Source organism: Notechis scutatus, chromosome 1 (genome assembly GCF_049901735.1).
Source record: "Notechis scutatus isolate UNSWTSFEM ecotype Mainland chromosome 1, rNotScu1.2, whole genome shotgun sequence".
NCBI lineage: Eukaryota > Metazoa > Chordata > Lepidosauria > Squamata > Elapidae > Notechis > Notechis scutatus.
In genome coordinates this window covers 5,993,767-6,014,081 of record NC_142009.1, presented here as the reverse complement: position 1 = coordinate 6,014,081, position 20,315 = coordinate 5,993,767, and the positions used below count along the sequence as shown (strand labels likewise).

Below are 20,315 nucleotides of genomic sequence, written 5' to 3'. Positions count from 1 at the left end.
TTGGCGGTCCCTGAGGTCCAAAAGGTTGGCGACCCCCTGCCCTAATTCATGAGACTGCTCTTGAATGGCCAGCCGCATATAGGGTATAAACCATTATTATACGTATTAATGTTATTATAGTTCTCTCTTCACAACCATGTCGCGCCACGGCTGCCCGTGTCTCAGCTGGTCCTGGCCTCCCTTTACATCAAGGTCTTCCTTAAAACCTGGGGTGCTGTAAGGTAGCTGCATAGTATTGTTTATTTATTTGATTTTATTACTTTCATAAGTAACTCAAGGTAGAAAACATATCTAATACTCTTTCCTCCTCCGATTTTCCCCAGAACAACAACCGTGTGAGGTGGGCTGGGCTGAGAGAGAGTGACTGGTCAGAGTCACCCAACCGGCTTTCATGCCTAAGGCAGGATTAGAACTCACCGTCTCCTGGGGATTGGCCCAAAGTCACCCAATCGGCTTTCATGCCCAAGATGGGTCTAGAACTCACCCTGTCCTGGTGATTGGCCCAAAGTCATCCAGCCGGCTTTCATGCCTAAAGCGGGACTATAACTCACCGTCTCCTGGTGATTGGCCCAAAGTCACCCAATCGGCTTTCGTGCCTAAGGCGGGACTAGAACTCACCGTCTCCTGGTGATTGGCCCAAAGCCTCCCAGCCTGCTTTCATGCCTAAGGCGGGACTATAACTCACCGTCTCCTGGTGATTGGCCCAAAGTCACCCAATCGGCTTTCGTGCCTAAGGCGGGACTAGAACTCACCGTCTCCTGGTGATTGGCCCAAAGCCTCCCAGCCTGCTTTCATGCCTAAGGCGGGACTAGAACTCACCGTCTCCTGGTGATTGGCCCAAAGCCTCCCAGCCTGCTTTCATGCCTAAGGCGGGACTATAACTCACCGTCTCCTGGTGATTGGCCCAAAGTCACCCAGCCTGCTTTCATGCCTAAGGCGGGACTAGAACTCACCGTCTCCTGGTGATTGGCCCAAAGTCACCCAATCGGCTTTCGTGCCTAAAGCGGGATTAGAATTTACCATTTTCTGCTTTCATTCGTAAGGCAGGACTAGAACTCACTGTCTCCTGGTTTCTAAGCTAACACCACCACCACACCACACTGGTTCCATGTGCAGATCCAGGCACTGTGGCCTTTTGCAATTGACCGATATAAATTTGGTCAATACCCAGACTTCCCATGCACTATCCAAGATTTTTTTGGTATGGCACCCAGTATGCGAATTAACCCCTGGGACCTCCACAGCCAGTTTAGGTCACAATCTTCCAACTGTCATTTTCAGATCTTGATGCATTTTGACCTTCTCCAATTCATTTTCTTCTCTTCTACAATCCCTGGTATTTCCACATCAATTAATTACACCGATTATTGTTATTTTAAAAAACCTTTTAAAAGTCCCTTGCTTCTCCACGTTAAGCCTGTTCACAGCAACCCTGTGGAGGAATTGAGGCGAGGTGGGCCAGAGGTTAAACTTTTTAAATATTCTAAATTTAAATGGGCATCTTAATCTCCTTACAGGTGGTCCTCAACTTACGACAGTTCACTTAGTGACTGTTTGAAGTTACGATACTGAAAAAAGTGACGTGACCATTTTTCATGCTTATGACTGTTGCCGTTTCCCTGCGATCCCATGATCAAACTTCAAATGCTTGGAAACTGACTCATATTTCCGACAGCTGCAATGTACCGGGGTCACATGATCCCCTTTTGTGACCTTCTAACCAGCCAAGTCAATGGGGAAAGCCAGATTCATGTAACAACGGGGTTACTAGCTTAACAACTGCAGCGATTCACTTAACAACGGTGGCAAAAAAAGGGGGCAAAACTCACTTAACAAATGTCTCGACACAAATTGTGGGCTCAATTTTGGTTGTAAGTCGAGGACTCCCTGTGATTCCTAATTTAACCTCCGCGCAACCGTGGAAGAAGTTTTTCCCCACGGTGACCAGATAGATGCCCGCTTTAAAAAGGGATTGAAATCTCACTGTGTGGGAATTCTCACACCTGAAAAGTACTTGACTTTGCTTAGAAATCAAACTGCCCTGCTAATCTTATTGAAGCGTGAGATACTCACCCCTACGTGTCGACAAAAAAAACCAGGTGAAAGAGCCAAGGGCTGGGAAAAGTAAATAAAATCAAATCTTATCTTTAAAATAGGTATCGTGCATGAACCAGGTTTTCACCCAAATACGTGCAGCTTCGTGCGCACTCACCGAGCCAGGACAACCAGAGGCAATGAAAGAACAAAAGTTAAAAAAAAAAAACCAGGCACAGCTACCCTGTTTCCCTGAAAATACAACCTACCCTGAAATCCTAGCTTGATTTTTACATGTGCGCCCAATATAAGCCCTACCCCCAAAATAAACCCTAATTAAGATCCCGTCCACTCCAGAGTGCACGGATAAAAATTAAGCTAGGGTGGGGATGGAAGAGGTGGAGCTGCCCTACTACTTACCTTTGGACAGTTGTAGCCAGGCCTTGCACAGCCCAACACCCGCCTTGCCGGCCCATTTCTTCTGCCGCTGGCAAGGCTGGTAAGGCTTTCCTGAAGGCCTCTGGAGCTGATAACAAAGCTCTGGATCGATCCAGAGCTCTATTATCAGCCGCAGAGGCCTCAGGAAAGCCTTGCCGGCTGCAGTTCTTGAAGGCCTCTGACAGCGAAAAGGAGGCCGGGGGTGTCGCGCACGAGTGAGGTTAGTCAGTGGACGACATCCCCCCCAAAATAAGATCTGGTGCCTTTTTGGGTGGCCAAAAAAATTAAAAGACAGGGTCTTATTTTTGGAGAAACACGGTAAAGTACATTAAGTCCTGTGTTTTTCAACTTTGGGAACCTGAAGATGGGTGGACTTCAACTCCCAGAATTCCCCCGCCAGCATGGGCTTGTGCGTTTGGCCCCTTCTGTCTGTGTTTGTAAAGGAAGAAGGGGGTGTTTCGGTAACCCCTCTTCTCTGCCAAGGAAACAGAAGGGGGGAGTCTAAGAAAAGCGGTGGGAAATTTAAGAACAGGAAGCTAAATTTAAAAACCGATAGCAACTGCTGAGACGGGAAAACTGATTTGTCCCGATGAAAGAGAAGGGAATATCTAGTTTATGAAATATTTTAAAATGCTCTATTTGGCTTTCGAAATTCGCCTTTTGAAGATGATGATATCAAGTCAGGAATATTTTTTTGTGGGGGTTTGCATTTGAAAGAGGTGAAAAGTATAGAAAGTGAAGAGAGGCGGTTTGGTGTAGTGGTTATGGCACGAGGCTGGAAAGTGTGAGATGGAGAGTTCTAGTCCCACCTTAGGCATGACAGCCAATTGGGTGACTTTGGGCCAATCATCAGGAGTGAGTTCTAGTCCCACCTTAGGCAGGAAAGCTAGTTGGGTGATTTTAGGCCAATCAGCAAGAGACTGTGAATTCTAGTCCCACCTTAGGCATGACAGCCAGTTGAGTGACTTTGGACCAATCACCAGGAGACGGTGAGTTCTAGTCCCGCCTTAGGCATGACAGCCAATTGGGCCATCCCTCTCTCTACCCACCTCACAAGGTTGTCGTTATGGGGAAAATAGGAGGAGGAACGTGTGTTGGATATATTCGCTGCCTTGAGTTATTTGTAAAATAAAAGGCGGGATACAAATAATTAAATATTTGCCAGTATTTTATAAATAACCTGAGAAGATTATTTGTTGATAGAGCTGTCGGAGTTGGTGAAACCAATCGCTCTAATTAAAGAAAACAGGTGCGTTTCCACTGGGAAACCCACTCCTGGATTTTGTATTACAAACTGGGGGGGGGAAATGAAACTTTGATTTTAGATTTTGAGGACCAGAATAATTTTATTGTCATAGAAACAGCTCAAAACCTTTAGCAATGTACAGCCAAAGGTTGAGGTTGTAACTTATTTTTATATTTTATTGCACACAAAAAAGTTGGAAGTCATATTATTATTATATTATATTATATTATATTATATTATTGTATTATATTATATTATATTATATTATATTATATTATATTATATTATATTATATTATATTAATTATATTATATTATATTATATTATATTATTATATTATAATTTATTAGATTTATGTTCTGCCCTCATCTGCCAATTTTTCCCCTTTCTGCACTTTTTTCCTTCTTTTCAAAACTTTCTTCTTTAACTTTCTCCATTTTTGCTCATATTCGTATTTCTCTAGTTTTGTTGCTATTCCTATGATCGACTTGAATAAAATACACTGCTCAAAAAAATAAAGGGAACACTTGAACAACACAATGTAACTCCAAGTCAATCACACTTCTGTGAAATCAAACTGTCCACTTAGGTAGCAACACTGATTGACAATCAATTTCACATGCTGTTGTGCAAATGGAATAGACAACAGGTGGAAAGCACAGGCAGGTAGCAAGACATCCCCAATAAAGGAGCGGTTCTGCAGGTGGTGACCACAGACCACTTCTCAGTTCCTACGCTTTCTGGCTGATGGTTTGGTCACTTTTGAATGCTGGCGGTGCTTTCACTCTAGTGGTAGCATGAGACGGAGTCTACAACCCACACAAGTGGCTCAGGTAGTGCAGCTCATCCAGGATGGCACATCAATGCGAGCTGTGGCAAGAAGGTTTGCTGTGTCTGTCAGCGTAGTGTCCAGAGCATGGAGGCACTACCAGGAGACAGGCCAGTACATCAGGAGACGTGGAGGAGGCCGTAGGGGGGCAACAACCCAGCATCAGGACCGCTAACTCCGCCTTTGTGCAAGGAGAGATAGGAGGAGCACTGCCAGAGCCCTGCAAAATGACCTCCAGCGGGCCACAAATGTGCATGTGGCTGCTCAAATGGTCAGAAACAGACTCCATGAGGGTGGTATGAGGGCCCGACGTCCACAGGTGGGGGTTGTGCTTACAGCCCAACACCGTGCAGGACATTTGGCATTTGCCAGAGAACACCAAGATTGGCAAATTCGCCACTGGCGCCCTGTGCTCTTCACAGATGAAAGCAGGTTCACACTGAGCACATGTGACAGACATGACAGGGTCTGGAGACGCCGTGGAGAACGTTCTGCTGCCTGCAATATCCTCCAGCATGACCGGTTTGGCAGTGGGTCGGTAATGGTGTGGGGTGGCATTTCTTTAGGGGGCCGCACAGCCCTCCATGTGCTCGCCAGAGGTAGCCTGACTGCCATTAGGTACCGAGATGAGATCCTCAGACCCCTTGTGAGACCATATGCTGGTGCGGTTGGCCCTGGGTTCCTCCTAATGCACGACAATGCTAGACCTCATGTGGCTGGAGTGTGTCAGCAGTTCCTGCAAGACGAAGGCATTGATGCTATGGACTGGCCCGCCCGTTCCCCAGATCTGAATCCAATTGAGCACATCTGGGACATCATGTCTGGCTCCATCCACCAACGCCACGTTGCACCACAGACGGTCCAGGAGTTGGGGGATGCTTTAGTCCAGGTGTGGGAGGAGATCCCTCAGGAGACCATCCGCCACCTCATCAGGAGCATGCCCAGGCGTTCTAGGGAGGTCATACAGGCACATGGAGGCCACACACACTGCTGAGCCTCATTTTGACTTGTTTTAAGGACATTACATCAAAGTTGGATCAGCCTGTAGTGTTTTTTTCCACTTTAATTTTGAGTGTAACTCCACATCCAGACCTCCATGGGTTGCTAAATTTGATTTCCATTGATCATTTTTGTGTGATTTTGTTGTCAGCACATTCAATTATGTAATGAACAAAGTATTTAATAAGAATATTTCATTCATTCAGATCTAGGATGTCTTATTTTTGTGTTCCCTTTATTTTTTTGAGCAGTGTAGTTAAAAAACAGAGGAACTAAATACAAAACTCAAACTTTACAAACCCAAGCTCTCTTTCACTCAAAACCTTCCGTATTTGTCTCCCTTTCCTTTTGGCAGACAACCCCGTGTTCGCACCCCACCCACCAAACACACACACAATTAAAAAAAAAAAAAAAGCTTTCAGGCATGGGGACAATTCCCTCGGGAAGGAGTGTCAATCTAGCAAATGTTACACCCTTTCCTGGGTTTGAACGTGACAATCATCCTCTTTTTTTTTTAAAGCCTCCAAACCCCAATTCTCAAGTTTCAAGTTTTCTCAGCAACTGTGACAGCTTCCCAGGAGCACGAAAAGGGAAGGGTTTGAAACAAGAAAGGAACTGAGCATTTCTCTCCACACCCCTCAATAAGACTGGGCCCCTTTTCTACATAAAAATAGCTCCTTAAAAGATAAGTGAGAAGAAATTATTTCCGAAATAATAACTATGTTCTAAGCCAGTGATGGCTAACCTATGACACGCGTGTCACTCGTGACACGCCGAGGCACTTTGACTGACACGCCTGTTGGTGTGGGGAAAACCTGCACATTTAGAGGCTGCCTGTGCTCTGCTCCAATCCCTGCACCCTGCTTGTGGCGTGGTGTCACCGCTGCCGCAAGATCTTTGCAGCAGAGAACCAGTTTTAACCGCCATAAACTGAGGATTGTCAGTTTCATTACCTCAGGAACGCTACAGGAGGAAAGGAGATCCATGAGGTTCACAGCCCTGTAAGGTGGCCTTCCGATCCCCACATCCTGCACCTGCAGCCCTGAGACCAGGCGGACGAGTTTCACAGCCCTGTGTGATCACCCCAGCCCAGTCCGTCATAAACCAAATTACTGATATTTCTTGAAGTGACACACGACCCGAGGAAGGCTACACTTTTCCCCGATTTTCGACACACCAAGCTGAAAAGGTTAGCCATCACTGTTCTAAGCCAAGGAGCAGCAGGCAAAAACCAGGGGTGCAGAATTGGTTAAATTTCTGCACGGAGCGTGGAGTGGGTTGGCTAAAGACACCCGCCCCCCCCAAAAAAAATCAAGGTTGGGCTGCGACCGGTTCGCCCCAGTTTGGGTGAACCGTTGCTAATTTTATGGCCGGTTCAGCGAACCAGCAAATTCCCACCCCTGGCTGGCCCGCCCACCCTGCCCTCCCCTCCCTTCATGTGGCCCCTTTTGGATGCAAGGCAAGTGCAGGGCCCACTCGGAGGGTCGGGGAGAGCAAAAACGGGCCTCCGGGAGCTGCCGGAAGGCCGGAAACAGGCCCGTTTCTGGCCTCAGGAGCTCGGGGGCCTCAGGAGCCTGGGGGGGGGCAGTTTTTCCCCTCCGGAGGCTCGAGGAAAACCTTTGGAGCCCCGGGAGGACAAAAATGCCCCCCCCCCACCGTGGTGCAGAAGGCCGCCTAGGCCACGCCCACCATGGCCACGCCCACCCAGCAACCGGGCAGAGAACCGGTTGCTAAAATTTTCGAAGCCCGTCCCTGCCCCGAATCCTTCTGAAATCCCTTAAACGTTTTACTTTGCTCATGGCGGTGAGGGCCGGATCACAAGCGCCGTCCAAATCCTGTACCAGAAGCTGGATGCTGCTGGAAATCACTCTGAAAGAAGAGGGAGAAAAAAGGCACCGGTTTTAGTTTTGGTGCCAGACCAACAGTGATGCAGTAAACAAGATGCCACAAATTAAGACACCACAAATTCGGACCATCAAAAACAACCGTCTCATCAAGTATTTTGGTATTTCCTTGGTAATCAAGGAAATAGCCAAGGAGGAAAACACACTCCTACCAACGACAGGACAAGCCGCTACAGATGTGTATGAACAGAGAGGAAATCCTACACCCTTCTAGCCCTGATGCTGTTACCTAGTTGGGTCATGAGATGTCTAGAACAAAACGAACAAGCTCGGAGGGCACCTAAGGTCCCACAGTCCTCCTCTTTCTCTTCCTCCTCTCTTATGGGTGACTGTGAGTCATAATCCTGCCTTTGCCATAAAAGCCAGCTGGGAGACTATGGGCCAATCACCAGGAGACGGTGAGTTCTAGTACCACCTCAGGCATGGAAGTCAATTGGGAGACTTTGAGCCAATCACCAGGAGACGGTGAGTTCTAGTACCACCTCAGGCATGAAAGTCAATTGGGAGACTTTGAGCCAATCACCAGGAGACGGTGAGTTCTAGTACCACCTCAGGCATGAAAGTCAATTGGGAGACTTTGGGCCAATCACCAGGAGACGGTGAGTTCTAGTACCACCTCAGGCATGAAAGTCAATTGGGAGACTTTGAGCCAATCACCAGGAGATGGTGAATTCTAGTACCACCTCAGGCATGGCATGGAAGTCAATTGGGAGACTTTGAGCCAATCACCAGGAGACGGTGAGTTCTAGTACCACCTCAGGCATGAAAGTCAATTGGGAGACTTTGGGCCAATCACCAGGAGACGGTGAGTTCTAGTACCACCTCAGGCATGAAAGTCAATTGGGAGACTTTGGGCTAATCACCAGGAGACGGTGAGTTCTAGTACCACCTCAGGCATGGCATGGAAGTCAATTGGGAGACTTTGAGCCAATCACCAGGAGACAGTGAGTTCTAGTACCACCTCAGGCATGGCATGGAAGTCAATTGGGAGACTTTGAGCCAATCACCAGGAGAGGGTGAATTCTAGTACCACCTCAGGCATGAAAGTCAATTGGGAGACTTTGGGCCAATCACCAGGAGACGGTGAATTCTAGTACCACCTCAGGCATGGAAGTCAATTGGGAGACTTTGAGCCAATCACCAGGAGACGGTGAGTTCTAGTACCACCTCAGGCATGAAAGTCAATTGGGAGACTTTGGGCCAATCACCAGGAGACGGTGAGTTCTAGTACCACCTCAGGCATGAAAGTCAATTGGGAGACTTTGAGCCAATCACCAGGAGACGGTGAGTTCTAGTACCACCTCAGGCATGAAAGTCAATTGGGAGACTTTGAGCCAATCACCAGGAGATGGTGAGTTCTAGTACCACCTCAGGCATGGCATGGAAGTCAATTGGGAGACTTTGAGCCAATCACCAGGAGACGGTGAGTTCGAGTACCACCTCAGGCATGAAAGTCAATTGGGAGACTTTGAGCCAATCACCAGGAGACGGTGAGTTCTAGTACCACCTCAGGCATGAAAGTCAATTGGGAGACTTTGGGCTAATCACCAGGAGACGGTGAGTTCTAGTACCACCTCAGGCATGGCATGGAAGTCAATTGGGAGACTTTGAGCCAATCACCAGGAGACGGTGAGTTCTAGTACCACCTCAGGCAGGGAAGTCAATTGGGAGACTTTGGGCTAATCACCAGGAGACAGTGAGTTCTAGTACCACCTCAGGCATGGCATGGAAGTCAATTGGGAGACTTTGAGCCAATCACCAGGAGACGGTGAGTTCTAGTACCACCTCAGGCATGAAAGTCAATTGGGAGACTTTGGGCTAATCACCAGGAGACAGTGAGTTCTAGTACCACCTCAGGCATGGCATGGAAGTCAATTGGGAGACTTTGAGCCAATCACCAGGAGACGGTGAGTTCTAGTACCACCTCAGGCATGAAAGTCAATTGGGAGACTTTGAGCCAATCACCAGGAGACGGTGAGTTCTAGTACCACCTCAGGCATGAAAGCCAATTGGGAGATTATGGGCCAATCACCAGGAGACTGTGAGTTCTAGTACCACCTCAGGCATGAAAGCCGGCTGGGAGACTTTGAGCCAATCACCAGGAGACGGTGAGTTCCATTTCAGCGTTAGGCATGAAAGCTAGCCGGGGGACTTTGGGCGAGTCACTTTCTCTCAGCTCAACCCACCTCACAAGATCGTTGTGGGGAAAACAGACAGAGGAAGGAATATTAAGTTTGTTCGGCACCTTGATGTTTTTGTAAAAACCATAAGGAATAGGAATCAAACGCATAAATTAAATTAATTATCCTGCCCCTGGGGACTTACGTGCTGAAGGTATCCATCTCCCCCATCAGGGTGATTCTTTCAACCAAGCTGTCATCCACTTTTTCCTTGAGCTTTTCTTCGAGCTGGAAGAGCAGGGAAGAAATTATTCTGCAATGCCGGTCCCTAAACACTGATGATGTCACCTAGCTGGGTTATAAACATCTACAAGAAAACAGCCATGGGCGGAAATGGACGGACTAACGCTAAAATTAAAAAATAAAGGAGATACAAAATGCTTTTTAACACGGAATAGGTTTTATCAGTGGTTTAGAAACACGAGGTAGAAGTTGGAAAACGAAAGAATCAGGTTAGGTGGACATGGAAAGAGATATGATTTTTAATACCGATTTAGGAATGTAAGTTCCTTCTTGGCTTCTAGGAGCTCACTAAGAAAAGATTTTTTGAAAGGACCATCAGAGCACTAGTATTTTGTATATTATTTTTAACACGCTCTGATGCTAAGGAGTTCTACTCCCGGTCCCCACCTGAAAAGAAATCTCTTCCAAATGAAAAACACAAGCAGAGGAGTTTCAGTTTCAGTTTCACAGCACCAAGCAGCTTTAGTACAGAACCGTTGAGCTAAGCCATGCCCAGGCTCCTTGCTGTCTCCTTGCTCACACAGCAAATACTGTTTCAGTTTCCAAACAGCCCTCAACTCTCCCACACACTGACAGGAGGCTAGCCAGATGAATACCGACGGCTGCTGGTAGGCAGAGGCAGAATTTATTTTTCCTTATTTTCCTCCCCAAAAACTGAGCCCGACCACATAGTTTCCGTAGCGAAGCATGGGTATCAGCTAGTCTATATTAAAATAATCTCCCCCAAATTTGCAACTGCCCTTCTTTGCCTTTTAAGCATACTGACTTGTAAGTCAGGGTTCTTTCATTTCATTACCCAAGAGCTATGAGGGTTAGAAACTTATATAAATTACAAAAATAACCTGATATACATGTATTAGAAATTAGTATGCATCAATCCATCGATTTATTTATTGTTTTGACCACAAGACGTAACAAGATAAAAACCTGCCAAATGTTGATAATATATGTTGAAATGTACAAAAACGAGTAAAAACTTTGAAAGTGTTGGAAAAGCTATAAAACGTTTGGAATCATTGATAAAATATTCTGTTTAGGAACAGCCTTGTTGATATCCCCAACAATGCCTCCTTGTCTAATTTACATATGCTTATTTGGATATTTATATTATTTATGCTACATTGTATATAGAATTTTCACTATTAACTGTCATAATGGTAGATTATTTTTTCTTGCATTTTTTCCACTTTTCAAGCACGTTATGCATTTTTTTCTTTCAGAATGTATTTCCATCCCAATTATTTTTCTCCTCGTGCGTTTTTTTTCCTTTTTCTATTATTATCTAAAAGCATTTTTTTTTAAAAAAAATAAAAGAGTGCTTGAAACGTGATGGTTTCCTTTTGCAGATGAAATGGTATTTCAGCACTCTTTTTGACCTTAGGAAATGAGGCCATGGAACAAGACTAGATAGTAATAGCAATAACACTTATATACTGCTTCTCAGAGCTTTGCAGCCTTCTCTAAACTGTTTACAGAGTCAGCCTCTTGTCCCCAACAATCTGGGTCCTCACTTTACCGACCTCGGAAGGACGGAAGGCTGAATCAACCATGAGCCGGTGAGGATCAAACCTCTGACAGTCGGCAGAATTAGCCTGCAATACCGCATTCTAACCAGTGCGCCACCATGCCTCTTATAAAAAGCTGTGATACCACCATCAAAGGTGGTATGGTATCCCTCCCTTTTCCACCCAAAGTCAGAACTGGCATGTTGCAAAGCCCCAGGGATCTGTCTCGGAGGATGGTTGAAGTGTCCTTACCTGTTGGGTGGTCGCCAAACAATATTCGGCCGTGCTCAGAATGCTGCAGATCAGGCAAAGCTCCTCTAAGGTGAATTTGGCCACCTCCGAACCGTCCTTCTCTTTTAGTAAGCTGGTGATGGTCAGGCCGCTGCTGCTGGTGTTTGTCGTCCTGTTGTGGTCGCAAACAAAAATAATAATTTATCCAACCTGCATGCCGCACGACTCCCGATCGCTCTGCATCAGGGGTGTCAAACTCGATTTCATTGAGGGTCACATCAGGGTTATGTTTGACCTCAGGGGGCCAGGGTGGGCATGGCCAGGGTGGGTGTGGCCAGCATGTCACTCATGTCAGGGGGCGGGTGCCTATGGTGGTCTGAGATCTCTGCCAGTGAAAAAGGCTCCCGAGCTTCTTTTTCGGCTGCGACAGCCTCCTGCAACCCTCTGTCAATGAGAACAGAGCTCGGGGAGGTCCACACGTGGCCTGAGCAAGCTCCATTTTCGGCTAGGATGGCCTCCTGCAACCCTCTGCCAGACAAAATGCTGGCAGAGGCATCGTGGGCCAGTCTTCTGCTGTTCCCAGGGTGGCCCCGCGGTCAGATCTAAGTACTCCATGGGCCGGATCTGGCCCCCAGGCCTTGAATTTGACACCCCTGCTCTAGATGTCAGGGTTCCAAGTAATACACCCATAGCAAAGAGAACTCCGAGGCAGATGGATTCCTCAAAGAAGAGTTTTATTGGACGTATCATATTGACACAGACTGGTAAAAACCGACTCTGAAAGTTTCCACAATTTTCACGTAATTAAAAGTTTTCCCCCTTTCCCAAACCATCAGTCACATGGTCCAATCAAAGTGCCATCCGGTTGCTCTCTCCAGTCACCTGTGGGAATGTCCTTGGTTCCCAGGAGTAAGTATTTTGTTTTGGCTACAAAACCCCAGCTATTTCTATTCCCCCCTCTCTATCTCTCAGCTCCAGTATGGCAACACTGAAGCCTCAAAATGGCTTCTGTCAGGTCAGCTTCAGGGTAGACACTAGATGGGAATCGCAACATCAAAAACACTGCGGGTCGGTCATCCTCGAATTATGATCTTACGACAGTCATATTAGCTTAACACTCTGTTGAACACCTAATTCTCACAGTGCTGTCTAATGGCTATATGTAGTTACCCAGGTAGTGAGACTGTAGTAATATTATTTATCCTTCTTATCTTCTTTATTACCCTTTTTATTGGTATTATTATTATTATTTTATTCTGTTGCTTTTTGTGTACACTGTGAGCTTCTACACCAGGCACAATTTTCTTGTGCATCTAATTACACTTGGCCAAATAAAGTACAAGTAGTCCTTGGCTTAACACCCCAATTGAGCCCAACATTTCTGTTGCTAAGTGAGAAATTTGTGAGGTGAATTTCACTCCATTTGACCACCTTTCTTGCCACATTTATGAAGTGAATAACTGTTCTGACCTAAACCCTTGTCCAATAAAACAAACACAAACCAAAGAGAACAGAAACCTTTTAATGATTCTTACGCATCCCCGGTTAAAAGGCTGCTTATCACTAATTAACTTAGATAAGCACGAGCCTCACCAAAACTGTGCAAGGCTGCCAAGAATAACAGATAAAGTTACCTAGAAATAAGTTACCTAATGCTGACATGTTGCTCCTAATAAATCTTTTGAATTCTTTTGAAGCTTGGCTCGAAGCTCATGATTTAATTAGGGCAATCGCCGGAACCCTGACATCAAAACTCACTTGGGTAAATTTCCGGAGAGGATCTTCCAGGCGTATTCCCGCAGGTATTTCTGGAATATGGTAGTCAGGGCGATCATGGGCTCCCCGGTGCTTAGCTGCGAGCACTGGACCATGCATTTCTTGTAATAGACAAAGAGGTCGGCGCAGCTGGGCAGAACGGCCCCGCCCTCATCCACGTTTGGCTTGGGGGGTCCCTGGGCTTTGAAGTCCCCCACGAAGCGGTCAATCAACTCTCCGAGGTTTCTGATGACCCACGAAAGCAAAAACACAATGTGTTTAGGAAACATCTATATATATATAAAAGCGAAATGCCACGGACCCATCATCACAAAATCTCCAGAACCATAAAGCCTACAAACTTGAAATTTGGTAGGTTCCTCTTGGCTTCTAGGGGCTCGCTAAGAAAGGATTGTTCGAAATGACCATCAGAGCTATTAGTATTTCCTATATTATTATTATTAACACGCTCTGATGCTAAGGAGTTCTACTCCCCTTCCCCACCTGAAAAGAAATCTGTTCCAAATGCAAAACACAAGCAGAGGAGTTTCAGTTTCAGAGCACCAAGCAGTTTTAGTACAGAACAGTTGAGCTAAGCCACGCCCAGGCTCCTTGCCGTCTCCTCCTTGCTCACTCAGCAAATACTGTTTCAGTTTCCAAACAGCCCTCAACTCTCTCACACACTAACAAAATGCTAGCCAGATGAATACCGATGGATGTTGGTAGGCACAGGCAGAATTTATTTTTCCTTATTTTCCTCCCCAAAAACTAAGCCCGACCACATAGTTTTGTAGCAAAGCACGGGTATCGAGCTACTACAGTATATGGTTAGGACTTAGGAGAAAATCCCACCCCTATCCCATTGATGCATTTGTCCCTTTTTATCCTTTTTATATTTGCTAACTTTTAGTGTTTCACTGCCCAATGTTTTTAATGTTCTGATTGTTTTATTCTGTACTTCTATGAAGTCATACGTGTTCTGACCCAGCTCCCCAAACACAACAAACCCTCTGAAGTTAATTCAAAAGATTCTTTTATTAGGAGCGCCAGCAGCCCCGGCAAAAGTTTCTCTCTCACCGCAGGCTAAGAAGTCCATCCGGCAGGGAGGTGGCCTGCCACACCTATTCATCTCCGCCCCCTGCCTTTTATCCCCAGAACTAGGGTGGGGGCTTCGCTAGCAGCGGTGGCTCTTCCGTCCCAAGGACCGGCCCATAGATTTCCACTGCTCTCCTCTCCTCTGCCTTCCGCGCATCTGCATGTCAGGCACTGGACCCAGCTGTTCCTCCTGTTCCTCATCAGCCACCTCCAGACCTGGAGGCTGTTCATATTCTATTCTATTCTATTCTATTCTATTTTCTCTTCTCTTATTTTCTATTCTGTTCTATTCTATTCTATTCTATTTTCTATTCCATTCTATTTTCTCTTCTCTTCTCTTCTCTTCTATTTTCTCTTCTCTTCTTTTCTTTTCTCTTCTCTTCTCTTCTATTTTCTATTCTCTTCTCTTCTATTTTCTCTTCTCTTCTATTTTCTCTTCTCTTCTTTTCTCTTCTCTTCTCTTCTATTTTCTATTCTGTCCTATTCTATTCTATTTTCTATTCTATTCTATTCTATTTTCTCTTCTCTTCTCTTTTCTCTTCTCTTCTCTTCTATTTTCTCTTCTCTTCTCTTCTCTTCTCTTCTATTTTCTCTTCTCTTCTATTTTCTCTTCTCTTCTCTTCTATTTTCTCTTCTCTTCTTTTCTCTTCTCTTCTCTTCTCTTCTATTTTCTATTCTGTCCTATTCTATTCTATTTTCTATTCTATTCTATTCTATTCTATTCTATTCTATTCTATTTTCTCTTCTCTTCTATTTTCTCTTCTGTTCTCTTCTCTTCTATTTTCTCTTCTGTTCTATTCTATTCTGTTCTCTTCTATTTTCTATTCTGTTCTATTCTATTCTATTCTATTCTATTCTATTCTATTTTCTATTCTGTTCTATTCTGTTTTATTCTATATCCCGTTCCATCCCATTCTATTTAAATTCTATTCCTATATCCTTCTACTCTATTCTATTGTACCTTATGACTATTGTTAAGTGTTGCACCTTATGATTCTTGACGCTTGACAGATGTATCTTTTCTTTTATGTACACTGAGAGCATTTGCACTAAGACAAATTCCTTGTGTGTCCAATCACACTTGGCCAATAAAAGAATTCTATATTCTATTCTATCCTAATTTCTTCTATTCTATTCTATTCTAATTTCTATTCTATTCTAATTTCTATTCTATTCTATTCTATTCTATTCTATTCTATTCTATTCTATTCTATTCTATTCTATTCTATTCTATGCCATTCCATATATTCTATTCTATTCCATTCCCAATAAAGTATTCTATTCTATTCTATTCTATTCTATTCTATTCTATTCTATTCTAATTTTCTCTTCTCTTCTCTTCTCTTCTCTTCTCTTCTCTTCTATTCTATTTTCTATTCTATTCTATTCTATTCTATTCTATTCTATTCTATTCTATATCCCGTTCCATCCCATTCTATTTAAATTCTATTCCTATATCCTTCTACTCTATTCTATTGTACCTTATGACTATTATTAAGTGTTGCGCCTTATGATTCTTGACGCTTGACAGATGTATCTTTTCTTTTATGTACACTGAGAGCATTTGCACCAAGACAAACTCCTTGTGTGTCCAATCACGCTTGGCCAATAAAAGAATTCTAACTCTTAACTCTAAATGAACTGTTGTAGGTAGGGGACCACTTGAAGCATTTTGTCAATTCTTCTCAAACTCTTATGTCTAGGTTTATTTTTTTTATTTTTTAAATGAGCCATGCTTTCTGATCCGGCTGTGTCCCCCCACATCCCCCCCACCATGGAAACAATTGTCACTCACCTGTCCTGAGATTCAATGTAGACATACAGATGGGGCTCAAAGCACTTGGAAACAATCCCATGGAACGGATTATTTGGAATTTTTGGCTTTTGTGGCTAAGATACCAAAAAAAAAAAAAAAAAAAGATAAGCGAGGTTATAAAACCCAGTAAAGATTCTCAGGAAAAGAATGCCGCTACAGGTAGCCCTCGACTTACAACAGCTCAATTTAGTGACCCATTCGAAGTTACTAAAAAGGGACTTATGGCTATTTTTCACACTTATGACCGCTGCAGCATCCCCGGGGTCACCTGATCAAAATTCGGACGCTTGGCAACAGGAGGAAACCTCCCCCCCAAAAAAAAACAGAGCAGGGGGGAGGTGCTGCACAAAAAAAAAGCCACGCCTACCCAGTCACATGGCCACTCCCACCTAGCCCTCCCACCTAGCCCCACCTACAGAACTGGTAGTAAAAAATATTTGCATCCCACCCCTGGCACTAGCTAAGAAAATTGCAAGAAGGAAGACTGCAGCCAGAAAGGGGAAGGAGACACCCTCTAGCATCCTCCACCCGGAGGGTCTCCAGTACAGCAGGGAATGATGGGGATTGTAGTCCAGGTGGATATCAATGTAGGGAAGAGAGAGAAAGAAAAGGCCCGTCGGTTTCGTGGAATCTCAGAAACAAAGACATTTACCTTGTCAATATCAAGCCTTTCTGATGGGGTTTCCTCCTCATCCGTCGTGGATTCTTCCTCGAGAAAAGGGTTGGTGGAAACCGGTGGAGGACCCGGCTTTTTCTATTGGGAGAAAAAAAAACGGGAAGTTTGAGGGAAAAGGCGATCACTTAACAGATAACAGAGTTGGAAGGGACCCTGTAGGTCATCTAGTCCAACCCCCTGCCCAAGCAGGAGACCCTACACCACGTCTGACAGATCTCTCCTTGAAAGCCTCCAGTGATGAAGCTCCCACAACTTCCGAGGGCAACTTCTGTTCCATTGGTTGATTGTTCTCACTGTCAGAAAGTTTCTCCTTATTTCCAGGTTGAATCTCTCCTTGATCAGTTTCCATCCATTGTTCCTTGTCTGGCCTTCGGGGGCTTTGGAGAATAGCTTGACCCCTTCCTCCTCTCTGTGGCAGCCCCTCAAATATTGGAAGACTGCTATCATGTCTCCCCTGGTCCTTCTCTTCCCTAGACTAGCCAAGCCCAGTTCCTGCAACCATTCATCATATGTTTTAGCCTCCAGTCCCCTAATCATCCTGGTTGCTCTTCTCTGCACTTTTTCTAGAGTCTCAACATCTTTTTTATAATGTGGTGAACAAAACTGGATGCAGTACTCTAGGTGTGGTCTTACTAAGGCTTTATAGAGTGGTTTTAGTACTTCCCTTGATCTTGATTGTATCCCTCTGTTAATACAATTTAGGATTCCATTAGCTTTTTTGGCTGCTGCTGCACCCTGCTGGCTCCTATTTAGCTAAGACTAAGACTCCAAGATCCCTCTCACAGCTACTGCTATTGAGCCTGGTTTCACCCAGTGTGTATGAGCTAGCCATGTGCAGCAGCCGCCAAAAAAGAAAATACGATCCTTGGTTGTATAAACCAGTGATCCCTAACCTTTTATGCCGCGGCCCGGTACCAGCATCAGCTGGGCGCCGCGACCCGGTCCGGCATCAGCTGGGCGCCGCCATCTTTTTGGTGAAAAGTGCTTCCGGTGATGTCACCGAAGCACTTTCATCAAAGATAGCGCCATGCTTCCGGTGAGCTTTTCCGGGTAGAATGGCTTTCTGCCGGAAAAGCTCACGGAAGCGCTGGCGCCATCTTTTTGATGAAAACGTGCTTCGGTGAGCTTTCTACCGGAAAAGCTCACCGGAAGCGCTGGCGCCGCCATCTTTTTTGATGAAAACGTGCTTCCGGTGAGCGGACCGGTGGTTGGGGACCCCTGGTATAAACAGAGGCACAGCATCAAAATCAGGTGGAGCATTAGTACTGCTTTATAAAGCCTCAGTAAAGGAATACAGGGTCCAGTTTTGGTCTCCACATTACAAAAAGGATGTTGAGACAAGTGCAAAGAAGAGCAAGTATAAGATGATTATAGGCCTGGAGGCTAAAACATATGAAGAACAGCTGCAGGAACTGGGTTTGGCCAGTCTAGAGGAAAGAAGGACCGGGGGAATATGATAGCAGTTTTCCAATATTGGAGGGGCTGCCATAAAGAAGAGAGGGGGTCAATTTAGTTTCCAAAGCAGCTGAAGGCAGAAGAAGAAACAACAGGTGGAAACTCATCAAGGAGAGAAGCAACCTGGAATTTAGGAGAAGCTTCCAAACAGGGAGGACAATTAACCAGTGGAACAGCTTGCCACCAGAAGTTGTGGGAGCTTCATCACTGGAAGTTTTTAAGAAGCGACCGGACAGACACCTGTCTGAAATAGTATAGGTCCGTGATGGTGAACCTATGACACGCGTGTCACAGGTGGCACGCAGAGCCATTTGTGCCGGCACGTGAGCTGCAGGCAAACTTACCTCACAGCTGATTTTTTGGCTGGTCTGAGGCCTTTTTCGGCCTCCCAAAGGCTTGAGGAAGGCTTCTGCAGGCCGAAAACTAGCTTTGTTTCGTCACTTCCTGTTTTTCCGAAAATACTGGAAGTGACAAAACGGGGCTGGTTTTCAGCCTGCAGAAGCCTTCCTCAAGCCTTTGGGAGGCCGAAAAAGGCCTCAAACTGGCTGAAAATCAGCTGTGAGGCGCAGTGCAGGTATTATTTTATTTTCCTCCTCAAAAACTAAGCCCGACCACATAGTTTCATAGCGAAGCACGGGTATCCAGCTAGTAGTGGAATAGAATCATGAAAGGAGACCGAAATGAAATGTGAATGGCAAAAAATTAAAATAATTTTTAAAAAAATTATTTTAAATATTTAAACTGAATTGTTGAATTGTCTCGCAGCGAGTTGGCCGTGGTGAATTGGTTGTGGTGAGTTGTCACGCTCTGAGCTTTTGGGGGGCTCCATCGTAACATCAATCAGAATGATGTTACGTGAGAAGAAAATCCCTTTTTTTCCCACAGGGCCACTTGGCTCTGGGACCGGAAGGTGCGAACATGCAAACAGGGGAAGGGGGGAAGGATGATACACAGGGATCCCCCTCCCTCTCTAACCACAGGAGTGGGGGAAACCTACAAAAACACGGGTTCCTTTTTTTTACCGTCACCGTCTCTGTTAGCGTGGAGCCGGAGAAGCGTTTGGCCAACAGCCCTTCGAAGTTGGTCGTCCTCTGGATTGAGAAAAGTAGCAGCTTGACTTCGATCTCTCTTGCCCGGGTGCGCATGATTTTCCCCAGTTCCATCCTGCAAGGAGAAGGAGGCAAAATCTGTCACGCCAGTACAGGTAGTCCTCGACTTACGACCACAATTCAGCCTGGAATTGATGTTGCTAAAAGTGAGAAATTTGTTGAGTGAGTTGTGCCGCATTTTACGACCTTTCTTGCCACCCTTGTTCGGTGAATCGTTGCAGTTGTTAAGTTAGTCACACGGTTAGTTAAGTGAATCCAGCTTCCCCACTGAGGTCGCAAAAGGGGATCATGTGATGCCGGGACATGGCAACCGTCATAAATGTGAGTCAGTTGTCAAGCACCTGAATATAAAGCATGTGACATTGGCGCTGCTACTGCAATGGTCATAAGTGTGAAAAATGGTTGTAAGTTACTTGTTTTAGTGCCATTGTAAATTCAAACGGTCACTAAATGAACTGTTGTAAGTCGAGGACTACCTGTACTCATTCCAACATCTGGCATTCACAACGGAAATGCTGGAAAACCACACAGCCTTTTTATAAATCATCACATTGCTCGGATTTTACAGGTAGTCCTTGACTTACAACAGTTCATTTACTGACAGGTTGTCATGCCCTTGTTAGAGTCGGACTCCGAGGGAGAGGAGGAACAGCTGACAGGAAGTGGAGGTGTGGCTTCAGAGGTTGTAGAGGAGGCTGGGGAAGGGCAGAGGCCGGCTGGGCAGTCAGAGGAAGAACCAGGCCCATCCCCTCTGCATCCTAGAACACGCAGGGAGGAACAGAGAAGGAAACAACTTGGCT

At 45.4% G+C, this 20,315-nt stretch overlaps 1 protein-coding gene across 2 annotated transcripts in view; it reads right to left on the bottom strand.

Moving 5' to 3' along the window:
- Window positions 1-20,315, bottom strand: part of VPS53 (VPS53 subunit of GARP complex) — a 60,316-nt gene that overhangs the window by 15,561 nt on the left and 24,440 nt on the right. For both annotated transcript variants that reach the window (XM_026689583.2, XM_087971441.1), the window contains exons 11-17: window positions 19,429-19,570; window positions 16,928-17,029; window positions 16,255-16,349; window positions 13,368-13,610; window positions 11,631-11,781; window positions 9,776-9,858; window positions 7,337-7,415 (exon numbers count right to left, since the gene is read on the bottom strand). In XM_026689583.2, coding sequence (XP_026545368.2) covers window positions 7,337-7,415; window positions 9,776-9,858; window positions 11,631-11,781; window positions 13,368-13,610; window positions 16,255-16,349; window positions 16,928-17,029; window positions 19,429-19,570 — 895 coding nt within the window. The remainder of the gene's footprint in view (window positions 1-7,336; window positions 7,416-9,775; window positions 9,859-11,630; window positions 11,782-13,367; window positions 13,611-16,254; window positions 16,350-16,927; window positions 17,030-19,428; window positions 19,571-20,315) is intronic.